At 38.6% G+C, this 19,919-nt stretch overlaps 2 protein-coding genes across 2 annotated transcripts; one reads left to right on the top strand and one right to left on the bottom strand.

Moving 5' to 3' along the window:
• Positions 1-6,134: 6,134 nt before the first annotated feature.
• On the top strand, positions 6,135-8,674 carry rbp4 (retinol binding protein 4, plasma). The gene is made up of 6 exons (XM_063482005.1): positions 6,135-6,246; positions 6,504-6,606; positions 6,719-6,855; positions 6,968-7,074; positions 7,642-7,854; positions 8,107-8,674. The coding sequence occupies exons 2-6, from the start codon at positions 6,505-6,507 to the stop codon at positions 8,142-8,144; spliced, it is 597 nt and encodes a 198-aa protein (XP_063338075.1). The 5' UTR covers positions 6,135-6,246; position 6,504; the 3' UTR covers positions 8,145-8,674.
• Positions 8,675-10,889: 2,215 nt separating this feature from the next.
• cep55l (centrosomal protein 55 like) lies at positions 10,890-19,615 on the bottom strand. Its single transcript, XM_063482224.1, has 12 exons — positions 19,545-19,615; positions 18,786-19,005; positions 18,582-18,689; positions 17,576-17,725; positions 13,912-13,965; positions 13,615-13,757; positions 13,082-13,235; positions 12,624-12,775; positions 12,231-12,354; positions 11,841-11,912; positions 11,394-11,519; positions 10,890-11,255 (listed from the first exon to the last, which is right to left on the bottom strand). The coding sequence occupies exons 2-12, from the start codon at positions 18,972-18,974 to the stop codon at positions 11,043-11,045; spliced, it is 1,485 nt and encodes a 494-aa protein (XP_063338294.1). The 5' UTR covers positions 18,975-19,005; positions 19,545-19,615; the 3' UTR covers positions 10,890-11,042.
• Positions 19,616-19,919: the final 304 nt, after the last annotated feature.

Raw genomic sequence — 19,919 nt, 5'->3', positions numbered from 1 at the left:
TAATTAACGTGACGTCATGACATTAAACCTCCTGCTTTAAGCGTCCTTAGGCCGCAAATCCCAGCGCTGATCATTTTATATCGGGCAATCCTTGCTATGTGAAGGTGGAGGGAGGAGAAAGAGATTGTTGTCAGGTCAGATGTCAGGCTGGGCATGGTGGAGAGGTAAAGAATAACAAAAGGGAGCTGTCACTGAAGAAACAGGGTGTCAGGCATTTTGGCGAGAAACTAAAGTCCACAGACCTTAGTTACCTTTAGGACAGGAAATAGCAACACAGGTGTTACCAATAATGCTAATTTAGCCCCTGCAGTTTAATAGGACAGAAGCTTCATTAACGTCTTAGTAAGATGCTGTTACCTGTATTTACCTGATTCAGTTAAAAATGGCTGCCATGAAATTGGCTGATACTTGCATCCCTGCAGCTGTAGGGGGATTAAATAGCTTGCCAGCACCCCAACTAAAAAATTTGCCCCCAAAATAAGTGTTTGTTGGGGTTTTTCTAGCTGTATATAAGAGTCACATCAGTATGGATGCATTGTCTAGTGGTTTACACATTCAGCAAACAGGTGAAAGGTTGCTGGTTTGATTCCAGCCTGAGACACAAATCCCCTGTGGGGTTGTGTCAGGAAGGGCATCCGGCGTCCAACTGCCAAAACAAAACATGCGGAGCTGCATGCTGTGGTGACCCCGTGTGACAACGAGCAGCTGAAAGTAGCTTTCTACGAGATACACAGCAGTACTCTATCACTTCCTCTACCAACCTACAGGCAAGCCATTCCCAAATTCAGTTTTATTTATACGGCACCAAATTACTACAACCGTCTCGCCTCAAGGTGCTTTAAGATATAGACCCTACGATGATACAGGGACAACAAAAACAGTCAGATCAAGTCACGTCAAGAGTGCTGTGGCCCACTCAAAAACCACAAACTCTCATGGGGCCCACTCAATCTTAAATCTTCACTCTAATCAAAATACAAGACAAAGTGATGTTTTACCTTGAAAATATTATTCAATAAGCATAAACAACACAGACTGCTGGCTATAAATTACTGGCTAGTGCTACCCAGTAGTAATTTTGATATCAATGCAATAGCAAGCAAATGCAGAGCCAGTATTGCCGATATCAATACTGATAGTAAAACCTTTTACTTCAAAAGGCAGCTTATGTACGTCTGTTATGATTTATGACATGAATCATCAGCAGTTTGCAAAATTTGAACACATTTTAAATGACCATCAAATCAATGTGACTTTTACTTTCCACAACAATTAGTTAACACAACAGAACACAGCTTTTTCAGTGCTTTTTATATTTTGAAACTGTTTTTTTTGGTTTTGTCTCTTAAGCACTTTGGGTCATTTTTCATAGTTATTGTTTGAGGTATATTATTGTAATTTCCAAACAAAATAATTAATTTAACACAATTCAGTGGCCTACATACTGAAATAATAGGATAGAGACTGGTATCCTATTATACTGATTGATACTATTGCGCTAGTATCACTCTAATACCAATACCTGCATCGGTATTGATACTATCAATATTTAAATAGATCTGCCCAGCTATACTACCCAGTCAGAGCAAAGTGCTAAGGCCAATGCATGAACCACTGACCACTGGGACACAAACTCCAATAAATCTAGGTCAGAGTAATGAGTAATATAAAAACTAAACATCTCCTATTACCAGTTTTAATTCACTTTTTATATAAATAAATACATTTATGTAAATATGTAACGGTGCATACTGAGTAAGTAGTTTTGAACTAAATTTATGTTATTACTGCAGTCCACCAGGGGGCCCCGGCCCACACTTTGGGAATCCCTGCTACAGGCTAATGTACAGTCACTGTTAACTGTAGTTATGAATTAAATCGAGGGCTTTCCTAGCGAGCCAACCTTGCTTTAGGTTTGTCCCTGTTGTGTTATTGTGGTTGCTGCTACAGTGGAGGAAGTAGTTTACTTAAATAGCATCAGTCTCTGGCAGTGATTGTGTCCCTGGCCATAATCGTCTATTTAAAGCTCACAGTGTGTGGGCAGCCTACCTGCGCTCTAATGAAACCTTCGTGGAGGCATCAGTGCTGGAACTGGAAATTGGCCAATTAGCTGGACTTGGATGGGTACAAAACAACCATGGCTGGCTATTATTAACCGAACGCCACTGTCTGGTTAGCTGCTGGCAGGCCTTTGAGAAAAGGAGCGTCCCATTTTTTTTCAACTTATTTATTTTTGTTTCTGCTGTAAGGATTAAGGAGACAAGCCTATCAAAAGTGAGAACTACAAAAGGTGTGTGTGTGGGCGTGCGGATTTAGCAGGGTTTGTGGAAATAAATTAGACTAGTCAATTTCACAGCGGGAGGAGGTGGTTGGCTTCTAGTGTGTGGAGGAGGAAGGATAGGCAGGCAGAAAATCAGCTATTTTTCTAACTGAAAAGTTATCAGATGGGTATTTTCTTGGTTGTGTGTTCATATGTTTTTTCTACAAATATAAAAAAACATTTTATTATATTTTGTGTGTTTTGAATACTTTTCAGGATATGACACTATGGACAAAAGGACCAATTACTTTGATCTCTTTACAATTCCATTCATTCAGTAGTAGTTCAGTAGCTGAACGTTTGATAACACTGACCAACATAATTCAGGCCCTGTCGGAACGTATTTGCACATTTGTTAGACGAAGCACTGTGAGATCAAGCATGTCCAAACACAAATTTTCTAACCATTACACTTTATCTGCCCACCAGCATGGACGGAAAGCAGCTAGCTAGTACAGGCCTCAGGTGCATAGGCATTATTAGGGATTGTTTCTTCCTGGATACAAACACAACAAATTTCTCAGTCTAATATACATTTACATTTTTTAAAAAAATATTCCCTCATTTTATTCATTATCCTTTCTTTTATTTCCGTTTTTGTAAGATTTTTGCACCTTTGATTAACAAGCACACGCTACTCAGGTGATGGTTTGTTACTTTTACATGATCCATGCATACTAGCAAACATAAGGAGATGTGTTTATGTGCAGTGCATGCTACTGTAACAAATCTTTTTGATCTTCCTGATAGTAGTAGATATCAATGGGGAGGTAAAGTTATGTTTAAAGGAGTCATTCTTCATGACATGACAGTATGCACTGACAGCGGATTATCATTTAAGCACATTTTTATCTATTAAAGCCATCCAACTTTTTATTCAGTTCAGGTTTGCATTTTGGCTGGAGCCTATCCCAGATGTCATAGGGCGAAAGGTGGTGTACCCCTTTGACAAGTTGCCCATCTATCATAAGGGCTAACACAGAGAGACAGAAAAGCATTCACACCTGCAGCTAATTTATAATCACCAATTAACCCAACAGCATGTTTTGGACTGTGGGAGGAAGCTGGAGAACCTGGAGAGATACAGGGAGAACATGCAAATGCCACACAGAAAGGTCCCAACCAGCTCGATGGATTCAAATCCAGGATCTTCTCAATGTTCTTCATCCATTGGTGCTAACCATGGCGCTGCCATTTTGCCCTCTATTAAATATAAACCTATATGTAGAAAAGGATCAGTCATGGCAAATTATGCACACACCAGGCAGCTCAGCTGTCACACATGAAGTCACACTTTCAAAGTTAAATCAGTTTTGATTAACATGAGGTATCTTCAGGAGTCCTGAATGTGTCACAGCTTTTATTTTATTGTGAGCTTGTGGCATCCATTGTGTGTCGAAACAGTATTAGTTCGAATTTAATCAAAATTACATACAAGGATCATCTAAAGGGTCTTCGGCCAAATTGTGCCCAAAGTCCAGGTCATATTGTTATTTTACAGACACATTTTCACTCCTCAGACTATTGACCTGTGTGTTTGCATGTGTCTATGTGGTATCTCCATATAATCTGGGGCATGGTTAACATTAGATTCTTGATGTTAATAAAATTTGGATACCATAACTGCATATCATGATCAGGGAGTGTTTTTACTACCACTTCTAAAGACCCTAATGATATCACACATAGATGATATTCTTAATGTAATGTTAACTATTAACTTTTGTTAATGTCCACATATGGTAACATTAACAATAACAAATAAATCATGAACCGAATTTGTAGCAAAATCAGAATGATTTTATAAATAATGCAGACAGCCGATTTGTGTCGATAATTATTCATTCATTGTTTGACATCATTGTGTTTTTGGACCTTAAGCTTCACAGATGTGAACTTATTTTACCTTAGTTACACAATGTGTCCTCTCCCCCCAACCTCCATGTGCACTATCCTTTATATATCCCAAAAGGTTGATTCTGTGCATCTGGACGTAGCGTTTTCAGTGGGAGAAACATTTCTTCACTCATCCAAGTGACTTTTTCAGTCTTTGTGCTCAGTATCCTTTATATACTTACATATGTAGAGGAATAGAATAATAACAGAAAAGACAACAATAAAAAAAAGATACAATAAAATAATTATGAATGCCAGTAATTGGAACATAAGAAAGTTGAAAGTATTTTGTTAAATAGGTCGATTAATGATTAAAAAACACTGCACTTAATGGATCGTTGTGAATGATTGACCTATTTGGATAAGATGAGATAAGATGAGATTTGTAATCATGATCAAATCTGTACAATGTATATCCAATACATCTTCTTGACAATGTCAGTCCAACATTTTGGCCCTTAAGGGCACAGGTAGGGGTGGAATTTGATTGGATTATGTTACAAGGGGACATACTACTCACTTTACCCAAATTCAATCGGCGCGTGTTCAGTGCTTTTGCCCTCTTCAAAGCTCCAAAGTTCAGATGGGGACTGTGGATGTAGCCATGAGGTGTTTTACTCAAGTTCCAACTTTATACAGGGATTTTTACTAACTTACTTTTCCATGAGAAAAAAGAAACTCGCTCTTACTTTAAGCACTACATTCCCATTCATCCGCACACAATAAATGTTTAACGCACAGACAAATCTGGCAGTGCAATGTATGTAGGTTCTTGGCCAGCGTTCACAATTGTGAAATGTTACAGCACCTCTGGCCAAATTCCACGAGCTATTATTTCTACTCAAGAGTGATTGCCCTGTTTTTCAGCTGGCCAGCTCTTTGGTTATGTAATCTGCAGATGTTTGGCTTCACTTTTGCTCTTCTTTATTCAGCCGAGCTCTCAGAAGACTGGTTTTACGATCTTAGTGAAAAACAACAGCATCAATGTATTTAAAAGAAAAAGCCCCAGCAGACGAAAAACAGACCTGTCTTAGAGGGTAGAGTACGTATTTCTTTTTTACGCCAAAGTGTATTTTAACTGTGCAAACCCCTCAAAAAAAACAAAATAATGCAAGCGTGAAACATTTGGGAAACACACTATTGTTCATGCCTGATGGTGATTGTGCATGATCCACTTACTTCAGCACAAGAACCGATCGATAAACTTCTTTTGTGTTCAGCTATGATCGACAGCATTAAGCGCTCTGGATTTCATTGACATGGATTAATCCCAAAGGTTAAAATACATAAAGATCAGCTTCCATATATGTTGTGCTAACAGTTCCTATCATTATTGACCTCCGTTTGAAACTCCAGACTTTGCTTTTAGAAAAGACGTAATCACCTTTATTTCACATTGATTATTTTCTGCCGAGTGTGGACTCTGAGCTCCAGTTACACAAACACGGAGCTGGAAGACGAAAACAACTGATGCAATAACACAGATGCTGGTCAAAGTGTGTTTTATGATTTCTTTGGCAAATACAGAAAGAGGCCCCCCCCCTCAAAAAAAGAATTTTGTGATTTTTCTTCAAACAAACAACATGGATCTATCCACACAAAAAATATTTCACTCATTAAAGTCAAGTCTGAGAAAACACGAGCTGTTAGTTCTTTGAAAAACTATACAGGTCTGGTGACAAACTGTTTTCTCAGCGTGTGCAACATGTGTACATATACATGTAGATCTGATCTTCCTGGTTCTACCAGTCATTGCATTGATAAAAATAGGAATCCTTTAGCAATAAGTGAAAAAACAGATATTGTGGTGGAGATTGGGAGGGGTGGTCCACCAAATGTGCAGAATACAAATCAATAGGAGTGGGGTCTGTGGTTATGTAAATGTTTGTCCAATGGAAGGCAAACTCGCTGTGGGGAAAGCAGGGGCGCTCTGGGTCTCCAGAAGTTATTATGTAATACTGGCCAGCCGTATTTAAGGCCAGTCCAGACTGAAAATCAGAGGATTTCTTTGGAGTCTTTGTGGTATCAAGGTACACACTCATATGGATTGTTTTGGGGGTTTTTTGCTTTTACATTTTTAGTCAAATATTTAAAGATATCTAATTTTTTCTGGTATTGCTTTTATTTTTTAAACACTATTGTAGCCCTGTGGAAGTACTTTTTGGAGTTTCATTACATTCTGCTTGTCTTGAGGACTTGCAGTGCAGTGTGCACGTCTGTATTTCTTTTTTTCTCTAACTTTCTGTGGTCTGTGCCCTTCTTTCTCTTCTTCTTTCCTCGGAGGTAGAATGCTTCGGTACGTTGTAGCCCTCTCTCTCCTGGCACTGTCCTGGGCACAGGACTGCCAGGTAGCCAACATCAACGTCATGCAGAATTTTGACAAAACTAGGGTGAGTTGAAAAATATTAACTATGTTGTTATTTAAAAAAAAAAAGTTTTACATAATTTCTGAGCAGTACTATTCCACTGTGATTTTTCTTTAATGTGTTCTTCTACTCGTAGTATGCAGGGACATGGTATGCTGTAGGGAAGAAGGATCCAGAAGGCTTGTTCTTGCTTGACAACATCGTGGCCCAGATAAATATTGAAGAAGATGGCAAAATGACTGCCACCGCCCAGGGCAGAGTCATCATCCTCAAGTAGGCTCTGTTCTGTGGAGGCTTTTGCTTTGAACGTGTGCAATTTGCAATATGTGATTTTTTTTGTCTCACATTTTTTTGTAATGACTTATTCTCTCTGTTTGACCTCTAGCAACTGGGAGATGTGTGCCCACATGTTTGCCACATTCGAGGAGACTGCTGACCCTGCAAAGTTTAAGATGAAGTACTGGGGAGCTGCATCCTACTTGCAGACAGGAAGTAAGTTATGAAGCACCTTTAACTTTCATGTTGAATCAAATTTGTCTTTATTCAGACTTTAAAAAGAAATCCTTTCAACAATGAACGGCCAGACACTGTAATTGTTACTTGATAGTCACAACCAAGGGGGGGTTTTGACCTTAGGCCAACTGATAATATAACATAATTATCAACTGCTGCACTTAATTCGTGACCCCGGACACTGGAAAATGAATAGTGTTTTGTTGAGTTCAGTTTTAATGTCAGGCTATGACTATGTATTTACTGTGTTATTAAAGAAAAAGGAGGTTAAGTAATAAGTTTAGACATGGGATGCAATCACTAAAATATCAGTATCCACCACTGGATCAAACAGCAGTATTATTAAAAATCTTTACTTTAGTGTTTTTTTTAAAGTGAAAAAAATATACATACATACATATATTTTTTTTTCTGTTATTTTGGCTTCATACTTTCTTTGTTGTTTTTTGTTTTTCTCAGTATGTAAGTTGAAAATTTGTAAATGATTTTGGTTTTGCAAAAGTAACCTCTCCTGTTCCGTCTCCTCCACACTCTCCATGCTCTTAGATGATGACCACTGGGTTATTGACACTGACTATGACAACTACGCAGTCCACTACTCCTGCAGACTAGTGGACGCTGATGGCACTTGCCTAGATGGGTACTCCTTCATATTCTCTCGTCACCCAACTGGCCTGAGGCCAGAAGACCAGCCAGTTGTCCTCCAGAAGAAGACAGACCTCTGTCTGTTGGGCAAATACAGACGGGTTGCACACACCGGTGGGTTGACTATGCTTTGATTCTTTGATCTATGGCTTTTATCAGTCCGTCATTCAATAGGGTAAAAGACCAAGTGAATAATTGACTAAATTAAAAGGTGAAAATTCTTGTGGTCAGTGTCTGCCCAGCCTATATTGCCAATATTTTCAGAAATATAGGAAAATAAAACGCTCAGTACTAATGCATGCAGGAGATAAAGACGTTTAAGCTACCATATAGTTAATAGTGGTACTTCTCTCCCTTGTGTTGCAGGCTTCTGTGAGAGTGGCACATCTCTTGACCCACAGTGACACTTTGCTGATCTTGGATTGAATCTTCACTGCTTAGTCACCTCTTCTGTCACCATCTCTATTATAAAAAAGCAGAACATTCTTCTTTAAAAATTAACCAAAACTGAACTATGAACAGTCACATTTATATAGCTGCAATCTCAAATTAAAAGGAAAGATGGTTGTTGTTCCCTACCTATATTCTCTCATGTGTACCATTAAAAAAAACAATCAGAATGACAGAATTATGTAATCAACCAATCAGCTCTCTCTCAATGTGACAAACAATTATCTGTTAACCTGGATTTTTAGCAGTACTGCAGCTCTGGGTAAGAACCACCATGTCTATTATAAAGAAAACACTGGTTCAGTGTTCTTAACGAACACACAGTATCTTGCAGTCCTCGAGGAGATATTGTTTTTTAACTATACATGCACAGATACACATTCGCTTATGTGCTATATATTTATAGGGTCATAAAAGAGCAGTTAAGTTGTTTCTTCTTCGTATGATGTGTGCTTCTTGATCCAGTTTTTGAAATAAAACATTCATACCATTGTGGCTCACTTCATTCTTCATTGCCCTTTAAATATTTATCTACGTTCCTGGATCGCAAATAATGAATTCATGTCGTTGCTTTTGAATTCAGTCAGACAAAACACATCAAAAGTACAGCCAAGTAGAATTTTTTGCTTTTTTAAATCTTTTATAATTGTGCTACAACAAAACAAAGCAAAAGGGAAAAAACACGACGGTACAAATTAAGCTTCTAGCAATGGCTTCTTACATGTTTGTTAAGCAACTAGCATGGAAAAATGGGAAATATATTTATAATTTACACATACTGCACATTCTGATCAGAGGTGAACATCAGTTTATTTAATATGATTTTTGTGGAAAACAAGAAATTGATGCTACCATCTTGTTTTTTTTTGTTTTGTTTTTTTTAAAAATGGGTACTAATTACTAAATTAGTAAGCATGGGGTGTGAACTTCTTTATGCTTCTGCAAGTGAAGTTGCCATAAAAAGAAATAACACAAGAAGCCCTGCTTTAGCTGATAAGCTTTGTGAACACTGTACATGCAAAATAGCAACATGCTAGCTGACATTTGCATAGGTTAAAGTTTGTCTGGAAAACAACTGATCTTGTAGTATAGATTGATATGAACCCCTCCAAAATATCAACAACTAAATAAACGAAAGAAAAACTAAACAGGGGAGGATGTGCTGGGAAGAGATTTACATCTTTATTGCACATTTTTTGTACAGTACAGTACAGATCATGGCAAAACTACTTTGGTGTACATGATTAAAATAAATCAGGTTTAAAATAAAAAACACAGGTAAACTTGTTGATAAAAGTTGGACTCTTGGATCTTCTATGAGATCAAGCCCAAATCAAAACAACCACATATAAGATGCACAGCAGTGTTTGTCTCATGTCAACTGGTCACACTGCCAAGGCTGCTAGAATAGACACCTTAACCACTTTTCCCCCTACCGGGAGGACCTTTGGTAATCCCTGCCATAAATAGTTTAGTACAAGGAATTAACTCATGCAATCTCATTCCAGCTTTAGATGGCCGCAGGCTTGAAAAGTCAAGGTGGAGATGGAAGTGAGCTTCACTTGAACAGGAAAGAATACAGGGACAACCACCCACATGTGACTAGATAAGCTCCCGACTGTTGTACATTTTAAGTCTGGTTCAGTTCAGGCAAATAAAAGTATGCGATCAGCTTTGGGAGAAAAACTTGGTCATGGTTTGGGATACTTTACACAGCTGTTTACATGTTAAACATAGAAAAGCTTTAGCAATCGTATAAACATCACTGACATAACTGAAAACACATGGCTAATTAGGTAACATAACATGGCATAAAGCCAGGCAAAAAGAAACACGACTACTGCTGCCGCTGATGATGGAGGGAAAAGAAGAGGAGTTTAGAAAATGTGCGTTTAGCTGTTTCATCAGTGGAGTATATTAGACAGGCTTGTAAACTTTTATGCAAAATAATATTAACAATATTCCCTCGATACAAAGAAGGCCATTACAAATGCAAAACATTGTCTGGTGATACATACTGAAGCAAAATAAAACTAAATCACTGAAAAGAGACAGTAGTTCACCAATTAAAAACAAAAACACAACAATAAATACTGTGATATATACACACACACATACACACCAAAACAACACTGAATTCACCAAGAGTTTAATAAACAGCAAAATCTAAACAGAGAGGCCCCAGATGTAACTATATGGATGGAGTATTAAAGGTTTTTTTTTTTTCTTTACTGTAAATGAGGAAATGTTTGGTGATTTTCTACTTGCAAGAAGAGCTGGAGTATATGTTCGAGTGATTTGCATGTTAAGAATATCCTTCAAATCCCTTCCATTTAAAAAACAAAACAAAAAACATATCTACACAAGCATTCAAGTCTCGCACCTGTTTGGATATTGAATGAAAAAAAGAAAAAGAGTAAAAAAGCCAAAACACAGTTATAAAATTTAAAAAAAAAATCATTTTTAAATGGACACCATAGATCCCATCATTATTGGAAAATAATGCACAATATGTCCCATGATTTCTTACATAAATGAATATTTTATACATTTATGTTAAATTATCATTAAGGCGGTATTTCTAACTTTGCCATAAAAGAACAGGATCGAATGCAAGTGGTCTCCAGTGACTTTAAGAAATATCTTATAATCTGTTATCAGTGCTATGTTTGTAGAGTCAGTGTCTAAAACTGCCTGTTCATTGTTTTATTTTACCTAGATTCAAAAACACAAATTTCCTGAATGAATCAGAAATCTTGTAGAGTGATTCTTGTGTTTGTTTTTACCCCTTTGACTAAGTGGAGGTCCGGACATGCACACTGAGAATCACTCATCTAGACTGATGTGTTAGCTTACGCAAAGCAGTAATCGATGTGAGTCAGCAGCTCCCTGTGACGACTGGTGGGATAAGGGGCCCGACACTTTGGGCACTCCAGGAAACTCTCGTCCAGGAGGTTGGTGACTTTAGATGGGGATGTAGGGCCAAGAGGGTTTTCAATAGTGAGACGCTCAAACTCGAGGCTATTATACGAGCTGGGCTCTGAAAAGCGAGCATTTGGCTGCTTCTGAAACACAAAACATGACAATACATTCATTTAGCCCTGGTGCTTTAATTGGATACAAAAATGGGACTGAAGTCTTGAATGCCAGTGTTCAACAAGAACCATCACATTTCTTCCCCATTATTAAAGTCTAACACTTACAGCAGATTCCAGCTTTGCAATCTGATCACGGGCCTTGCGAAGCTCCTTCAGCACCTTATGTAACTGGTGCTGCATGCTCTGATGATCAATTTTTTCATTCTCAAAGTCCTTGGCAGAGAGTTGGATCTTAGGAGGGGCAGAAATAAACAGGAAGTAGAGAGCACAAGTGGGAACAGTTTGGATTGCAACACTTAAAAAACACTGCTCAAAACTGTTACAACTCCACATCACATACTACCCAGAAGGGCCGTGCTGACAGATTTTCCACTCATAAGTGGGTGGTGAACATTAAGGTTGTGCAATCAGTAATTACTGATCTCAGTTTTTTTGACTTCTCACAGTTCCTAGTGATTATATATTTGTTTTAATAAATCCAACACTCAATTACAAAACAAAGATTTCTATCAATAGGAACAATTTGGGTAAAATGTAAACGCAGAGTGTTACCTGTTGCTCCAGTGCTGCGATTCTTCTCTGCTCTTCCTTCTGGCTCAGGAGGGACTTCTGCAGCATATTTACCTGTGAAGCACATGATCAAGGCAAGGCAAACACACTTGTATAGCACCATTAAAGAGTAACACACATGCTATCATTCAGTTCTTTTCAGATAACCCTGGAGCTGTATTTTATTTAAATATGCTGGTACATCTATTGTGCTCTTGCACTTTACTTATTAAATATAATTGCTAATGGATGAGGTCTTTCCATTTTATATGCAACCCTATGAATGCAGACTTTTTTTAGCATTACAAATGTTTTGAAAGAAAGACTTTGATAAATAAATAAATATTATTGAATAGTGACTAAAGGAGACAAGACACTGAATGGGAATCTCACCTGCAATAGAAGCTCAGCAGATCTCTTCTTCTCCTCCTCCAATCTGATATCCATATTCTCCAGTTCCACCCTCATTCTGTCTGCACGCTCAGACGACACCTTTCTCTCCTCACAGACTGCATGTCTAGATGAATGGTTTATTTATTCCATAGAAGTATCAGCAATATTCATATTTGTAGTGCTTTACAGCAGTTAAAGCCATTAACAGTCACTATGTGTGGATTCTTAAAGGCTTTTCAGTGTCTCCCCTCTGTATTCTTCTTCTTTTGCATAAGTTGCAAAGCCAGTTGGAATCCATAAATAAATCAACCAACTGTTTATTCAAAGGAAGTGTCCCATTTAACTTTTAGTTTGGCCACATCCGCTTTAGTTAGGTGCTAGGACTTTCTTTACCTGTTGCTAAGTCGCTCTGCCTGCAGATCCATCTTTGCCTCCTCCAGCTCTTTGCACTTGTCGTCGTACTTCCTCTGCAGTGCCAACATCTCCTCCTGAACCCTGGTGACCTGCTCCCGCTGAGAGTGCAGCTCAGCCTGAGCTTTCAAGGCCTACCAGGTGCGGACAAGGCAAATTGTAGGATATTTTACACATTTCACCTTCTTCGTTCTTTAAAGGAATGCTTTAGCTCAATTACAAAGACATCTGAATTCAAGAAATGCTCAGTGAAACTAGCCCAATTGCTTTCTTTTAAATAGATGTGAATTTGCACATTGTTTGATAGAGACTGAAAGAATTATCAGCATGAGCAGCACAAGCCACAACATGGAGAATATATAAAGAAAGGGGGGCAAGCTGGCAAAGTTGTTAATCAAAATGAGTAAATGGTGATTACGTGAAATCTGTTTGGCATTTACCTGCTCCCGATGGACACCGAGCTCCTGTCTGGCTCTGGTAACCTGCTCTTTTTGGCTCTCCAGGTCTTTCTGCATCCCAGACACCAAGTGGTCATATTGGCTTTTCAGCTGAGAATGCTTTTCTGGATCTGCCAAGTTGGCAGGAGCTGAGACAAGAAGTGTTAGTAAGCAAACGAAGAAGCTAATAAAAACATTATTTGCAGTGAAAATGTTAGGATTATCTTTGTGAAAGCTGTATGGAAAGCTCAATCCTGACTGCTACTGGATTTGAACACATTTTTATTCCGACATTATTACCCATTAAATTCTTTTCTAATTCAAAGCCTGTTGCTGCATTTTATTTAACTTAAAAACAAAAATCTCCAAAGTACATTCATTTTCCTGGCTTGCCCCCTTCACTTTCCATGCCATATGTGTCTCAAAAAAAGCTGCTTGTTAGGCCAAAAGAAAATTTTCCATTTACTGTATGATTGTTGTGAATAATAAGGGAATAGTGAGCAAAGCCAATTCAGTTCCCCCCACACTTCCTACCCTCTGGACTGGCCTCTTGTTTGGTTTGTTGCTGCTTTGCCTGAGCCAGCTGCTGCTCCAGCTCTAAAGTACGGGCCAGGACAGACTGCACATAGGCCTCTCTCTGCTGATCGTACACCAGCCACTGCTGGTTCTTCTCCAGAGCCTGGTAGGGAGAGAGACACAGCCTACAATGACAAACTGCATCTTACACACTATATGTGAACTTTTCAGCTGCTCAAATTCATGAGCACATCATTCGGTAGCAGGATACAGATGATACGGTTACAAATAGGTGAACATCATCTTGCTGGACTCACATCTTTCAGTTGATCTTGTATCATTACGAGGTCTGCAGCAGGTGCCTGTCCATTCTGAAAAGAGAAAACATCTTTAGGTTCACTCGAGTTGGATTTATGTAGCATTAGCATCAACACTTATATCTGATCTAGCCATCATAAAAAAATTAATACTTTTATTAAGAAAAGATTGGGTTTCATTTGTATTAGCAAATCCTAATAATAAAAGGTCCATGCAATATGCATCCGAGCTGTGGAGCTGCTGTCTGCACCTGTGCCTTCCTTTTACTATAATTGTTCTGGACATAGCAGAGTCTTAAAGGTGAATTTTAAAAAAGTGGCTCAAGTCAAGGCAGCCAAAGCTCTCAGAAAATAAAGAGACCCTGTCATTCCTCCAGCAATACAAGAACCAAATCACGTGATGATTGCAGCTTGTTTGTCTGTCCATTTGCCAGGAGATTGCACAAAAACCGAAGACAATGAAACTTGGTGGAGAGTTGCAGCATGCAGAGGAAGGGAAAACAGAAGGATGCACTCTCAGAGCATCCTCTGGTTTTATAGTACTGCAGGTCAGCTGAGTTGTATGTGCTGCATTTTTGTTATTCTGTTTATCCAGCTTCAAGGGCAAATACTCAGACACTAAAAACTTCAGGTTATACAAGGTTGAGACAACAAAGGTGTAGCGGGTTTAGGTTTTTCCATCTTCTAAATGACAATGAAAAGAAAAACACTATCGCAAATTATCAGCACAAGCACTGGTTTTAATAGATCCATGTGAGAGACGAGTATATCAAATCTGGCGCAAATTCTATTCATCGCTAGAGACACAGTCATCTCCTAATTCTGTCACCCTAACTCTGATGCCTACATGGCCGATCCCACCAGCAGCTCCTATAAAACCTTCACAGCGCTGTTGGAGTATGCATCTAAATGATCATCTCTGTGCTAAAGCTCTGTGAGCAATGTGATGGATTTGAATGTGCAGCCCATAAACTATGCCCACTAACAGCTTTTTCAAATTCAAGAAGAAGAGAAATAGGTGGCATGGTCAGATTATATCTAGTAATGTAAAACCTGCTAAACGAAGTGGAGAATATTGCTGTAAAAAACACAAAACATAACCTTGAAGATATTAAGACATAAGAATTAAAAAAAATAAAATAAAAATCCATAGAGCTCTGCATTAAAAGACTACAAAGGCAACAAGTACCAACTACTCCTCCCACATATCAAGTGATTCAAGTATTGCACTGTAATGCTTTCCAGCCTTGGACTCAAGTTAGACTTGAAACAGTATAAAAACAATCTAAGACCATTTACATTCAACCAGCATTACAACCCTTCTGGTGACCTTCATGAGTAACAAAAAAGGAAAAAAAAGAAGAAGAAAGAAATAAGAAATCTCTGGGCTTCTTGTAAAAAAAAAAAAGAAACAGAAAACTACTTTTGATTTTGAGTAATATTTGACCCACAATGGAGAGCAAGGAGATAAAAAATAAATTTTGTGATAGTGCTGTTTTGTACATCACTGAATAATGTTTTCTGTGTGTGTGTGTGTGTGTGTCTGTGTGTAACGGATTATGATTAAAACAGCAGGAGTTTGATAAAATATACTGCGGGTGAACTCCATTTAAAACACAGGCTGAATTGATTTTTATGTTTGTAGTACTATGAGCAGGGCTTCAGCACCCCCACCTCCAGAAAGGTACTTTTGTCCATAAAGGGAGATATGACATGACTGAGTCTTCCTCAAGTCCCTACTTGTGATTTTTGCCACCAAAGCCTCTTCAGAAGCCAAGAGGAATCCTGATGGGCAGCAGGACCTGCTGCACTCAAAGCATCAAAGGGCTACCTTTAAGAGCCTACAGTGACAAGGGAAGTGGCACCTGCAGATTCACTGAAGGCTCTCACACTGCTGAATATGAATCATCTGATGCTTTAGTCAAAGTGTTATTTGAACAAAGATGCTATTTTGTCTTTCATGACACTATTGTAAAGGCTGTGATACTGCCAGGGGTGTTAATAGCTGGCAAAGAAGACAAAGGGAAAAACATTTTCATTATAAGCAATGTGTAATTTGAGACTTTCATTAGAACAAATTAGTAAATCTGCTGCAGCTAATGTCAGATGATGAAGAATATAATTGGAGGTCACACAGTGCCACCTAATGGACAAATAAACAGCTGCACTTGGATTTTCAAACAAACCTCATCTCATGAAGTAGTTATTGAAGAAAAATAAATAAATAAAAGAAGAGAAAAAGCTTCTGGTGAAATGTGAGGGAAAGTCTAAGGTGCATCAACCTCTGATCAAAACAAATGCCTTATCATGAGCAAATATTACACTTATATTTTACTTTTAGTCAGCCTCCAGTTTTGTAACACAAGTCAAGCAACAGCTAAAACTGAATTTAATTTGACCAGATTGTTACAAAACAGAAGAAATAGCTCTAATGCATCAGCACTATAGATACAAAAGAAGGGAAAAAATAAATCAGAGGAGGATATTAGAATGGGAGGCAGAGGACAGGAAGCTGTTGCAGGATTTAATCCGAGACCAGGGGGAAAATTTGCTGTCAGAGGAAGGGATATAACTACTCAAGCAACTCTGTTCCTTGGCGATTTCTGACAAAGAGGGTGCAACTTTTTCCTCAAGTTTTTCTCTTTTTCTTCACACTCAAATAAAATGATTTGTGCTAGCCAAGGCGTACTCATAAATGCATTCAGTCACAGTAAAAAAAAAAAAAGTGCATGTTGGGTTTTACAAATTAAGACAATTAAAAAAAAAGTTAGGTTCTTGTCAAGTTCTACATTTTTAAAAAGCCTCAGATAAAAAACAAGATGTGATATATTTACACCGTGTATTTATTTAACAAAAAGGAAGCCAAAATGTAGAAACACTGTGTGGGAAAAACTGAATAGAACTTGCGATTAAGTAGCTTGTAGAACCACATTTTGCAGCAAAAGATTGAAGTAATTGCTTTCTGCATAACTTTATCAGTCTCTTACATCACTGTATCTGAACAGCTATTCTGTTGCAGATTTGGGACTATTGTTCTTCTGCGTAAGCCAATCTAGGCCAAGCTTTAACTGTCAGACAGATGGTCAATTCGATCACTGCAAAGCGCCCAGGCTCTGTGACTACAAAACAAGCCCAAATCATCACCCCTCCATCACCATGCTTGACAGCTGATACGAGGAGTTTGTGCTGATATGCTGCGTTTGGTTTTCACCAAATGTGGCGCTGTGCATTTGGTCTTGTCCCTCCAAAGTCTTGTTATTTGCTCAGATCTAATTTTGCAAAACTAAATTGTGCTGCCATATTACTTTTAGAGAGAACAGTCTTTTCTGCTGGAAACCTTTCCAAGCAAGCCATACAATTAGAAAAAGACTGAAGTGTCATCGTGAACTTGAAAATTTAACAAGTTCAGTGAGGGCTGTAGAGTCTGAGATGTTGCTCCTGGGTTGTTTTTTTGTTTTTTACAGTTTCTCTGAGCATTGCAAAGACTTACCTTAGGGGACAGTGGTATGCGCTTATCAGTGTAATAAAACGAATACCACTGTAGTAGTAGATTTTAAAAACAACTAGAGTAGAGTACAGATTAGTAAGGCAACTGGCCGTTTGTAAAAGGCGACACTGACCCTGGCTAATAAAATCAGAGGTTATAATATCAAACTACCGCCACCTGGGTTTCCAGAGTCTGACATCGGGCAGAAACAGTGGCCAGCTTGTTTTTCAGATTCTCCGTCTCCTGTGACAAACTCTGGAACAACGCATCTCTCTGCTCTGCTTCTTTCCTCCGCTGCTCCAGCTGGGCTTGCAGCGACGCCACCACCTGAAATGCACACAAAACAACACGAAGCAAACAACAACTTGACTAGCCTCCAAAACAACCTGTAGCCAAAACAACACAATTCTCTTTAAGCAGGGATGGTTTGTGTTTTCCAGGCAATTATCCCCTTCACACAACTGACATAGCACAGCTGGCTGGTCCACACAGCAGCTCCAATTTCTTTCTTTCCTTCTTTTTTTTTTTTTTTTAAAGTGCATTTCTTAATGAAGGTTAACAACCGCAAGGCAAATGTGATTAATGTCTGGGTTACATAAAATATTGATATTCTATTTGTCAGAGTGTGTCATTTCCATGTTTAGTTATTCCAGCTAGCCCAAATTAAACACCAACAGAACTTCAAAAATAGACAAGAGCAAAGTCTACAGCATAGCAGTAACTTGTTTTGAATGTTAATCCACGCAAAAAGACCCACTGCAGACAGATAGCTTATGAGTCAAGTGAACAGCTCATAACACCATGTGTTAGTATGCCGTTTCTGTTAGTCGTCAAAACTTCACTTTGCTGAGCTGCTGTCAAGATGAGATAGAAGCCATTTCCCCCCAACTGTTTTTGTGGCAGCTTACTGGAATTCTAGTACAGTTTTTTTCCTCTCTCTTTTTGACAGTTGTCTGCTGCTAGCAATACATATGCCACCAATACAATGCCACGAATGCAACATATCTTGAAAAGTCGAGTACTCTCAAAGATACAGCTGCAAGTCTATCTTGTCATTCTGAGCAGAAAAGTGTCCAACTATCTGACCACGTTCACAGAGGACTTCTTGATGGATAGAGCTATAAGAGTCGACTGGATATGTGATTTTTAACTGTGTATTTCTGTAGAGAGGTGTTGTGTGTACCTCTCCTCCTTTAGCTGACAGCTGCTGTCTCAGAGTTTCCAGCTCCTGCTCTTTCACCAGCAACTGCTGGTTGTTCCTCTCTCTCAAGGTCTCGAGGGAAAGAATCCTCTGAAACAACCAATATTAGACACACATATATATAAAAAAAACAAGGAAGTGCTACAGGTGCTTAATGTTACTGAGAAAGCCAAGATTTCCTTTTACCTCCAGCAGCTTGCTTTTGTCCGCATCGGGCGGTTTGATGTGCCGTTTGGCCAGGTCATCAATCTTTTTTCTCAGGTGAGCATTTTCTTTCTTGACTTTTTCCAGCTCTGCCTCAGCCTTGGAGCCAGGGCTGCTGGATTTGAAACCCAACTTGGCAACTATGGTCTCTTTGGCACTTTTAGATGTCATGGCTGCTTCTGTTGTTACTAAGTGCAGTGCTCTGGGAAGAAAAGTAAAGTGACTGTGCTGGTGTTGAATCCACCAGAAGGTATGCAGTTTAATTTGAATCAAAGAATTTCGTGCAAGCACTCCAAGTGAAGAGCAGCTCAAAACACACCCTCAGCTATGAACACAGCGAAATGAAAAACAGAGACAGAAGTGGAACTGACTATTAATAATAAATTTACAAAAGCGAGTTGAGTCAAAATCGACACACCCGTCGTGCTTTCAATGAACATCAACATTTCCTACATTTTTTTTCAATTTCATTTATTGAAATATTGGAATAGGTTTAATTCCTCACATTTACCTTGCATAGTGCCAAGAAAAGAAAATTCTTTCATGCTAATTAAACATGAGAAAAATAAAATAAAAACATGACAGCTGATTACACTACCAATTCTCGTGCGCATGTCAATGGCAGCTAGCAAACACAAATTAACGTAATATTATTTTTTCTGTCGTACATGTAGTGTTGAAAACAAACGTTATAGGCATGCACACACAACCAAAGAAAATATTTAAATATTTAATACTTACAAATAGAACACGGAGACGGAAGTTATCCACTAAATATTGTCTGTTTTGTGGCGAGACCGTTTTTAAACGACACTTTCGTTTCCTGAAGTTTGAATTGGAGCGCGTTGACGTCACGCCCGTGACGTGCGCCGCGGTGCGCATGCTTATGTAGCCTTGGGTATCCCGAATAGTGAAGTGTTGGGCGGTTCAACGGGGGGCAAAAGAATCTCTGTAAAGGTAATTTGAAACGCTGTTTATTTAATGTTGTGTATTTACATACTAGAACCCTCAGAAGTCTAACTAGTTAGGAAGTAGAGTCATTGTTTATTTATTTAGCTTTTTAGCCAACGGCTCCTCGTTTTGTTAGCCCGGGCTGTCTGCTGCACTTTATGAAAC

This window comes from Pelmatolapia mariae, linkage group LG8 (genome assembly GCF_036321145.2).
Source record: "Pelmatolapia mariae isolate MD_Pm_ZW linkage group LG8, Pm_UMD_F_2, whole genome shotgun sequence".
NCBI lineage: Eukaryota > Metazoa > Chordata > Actinopteri > Cichliformes > Cichlidae > Pelmatolapia > Pelmatolapia mariae.
Note: the sequence above shows the minus strand (reverse complement) of the source record. Positions and strands in the feature narration are given on the sequence as shown.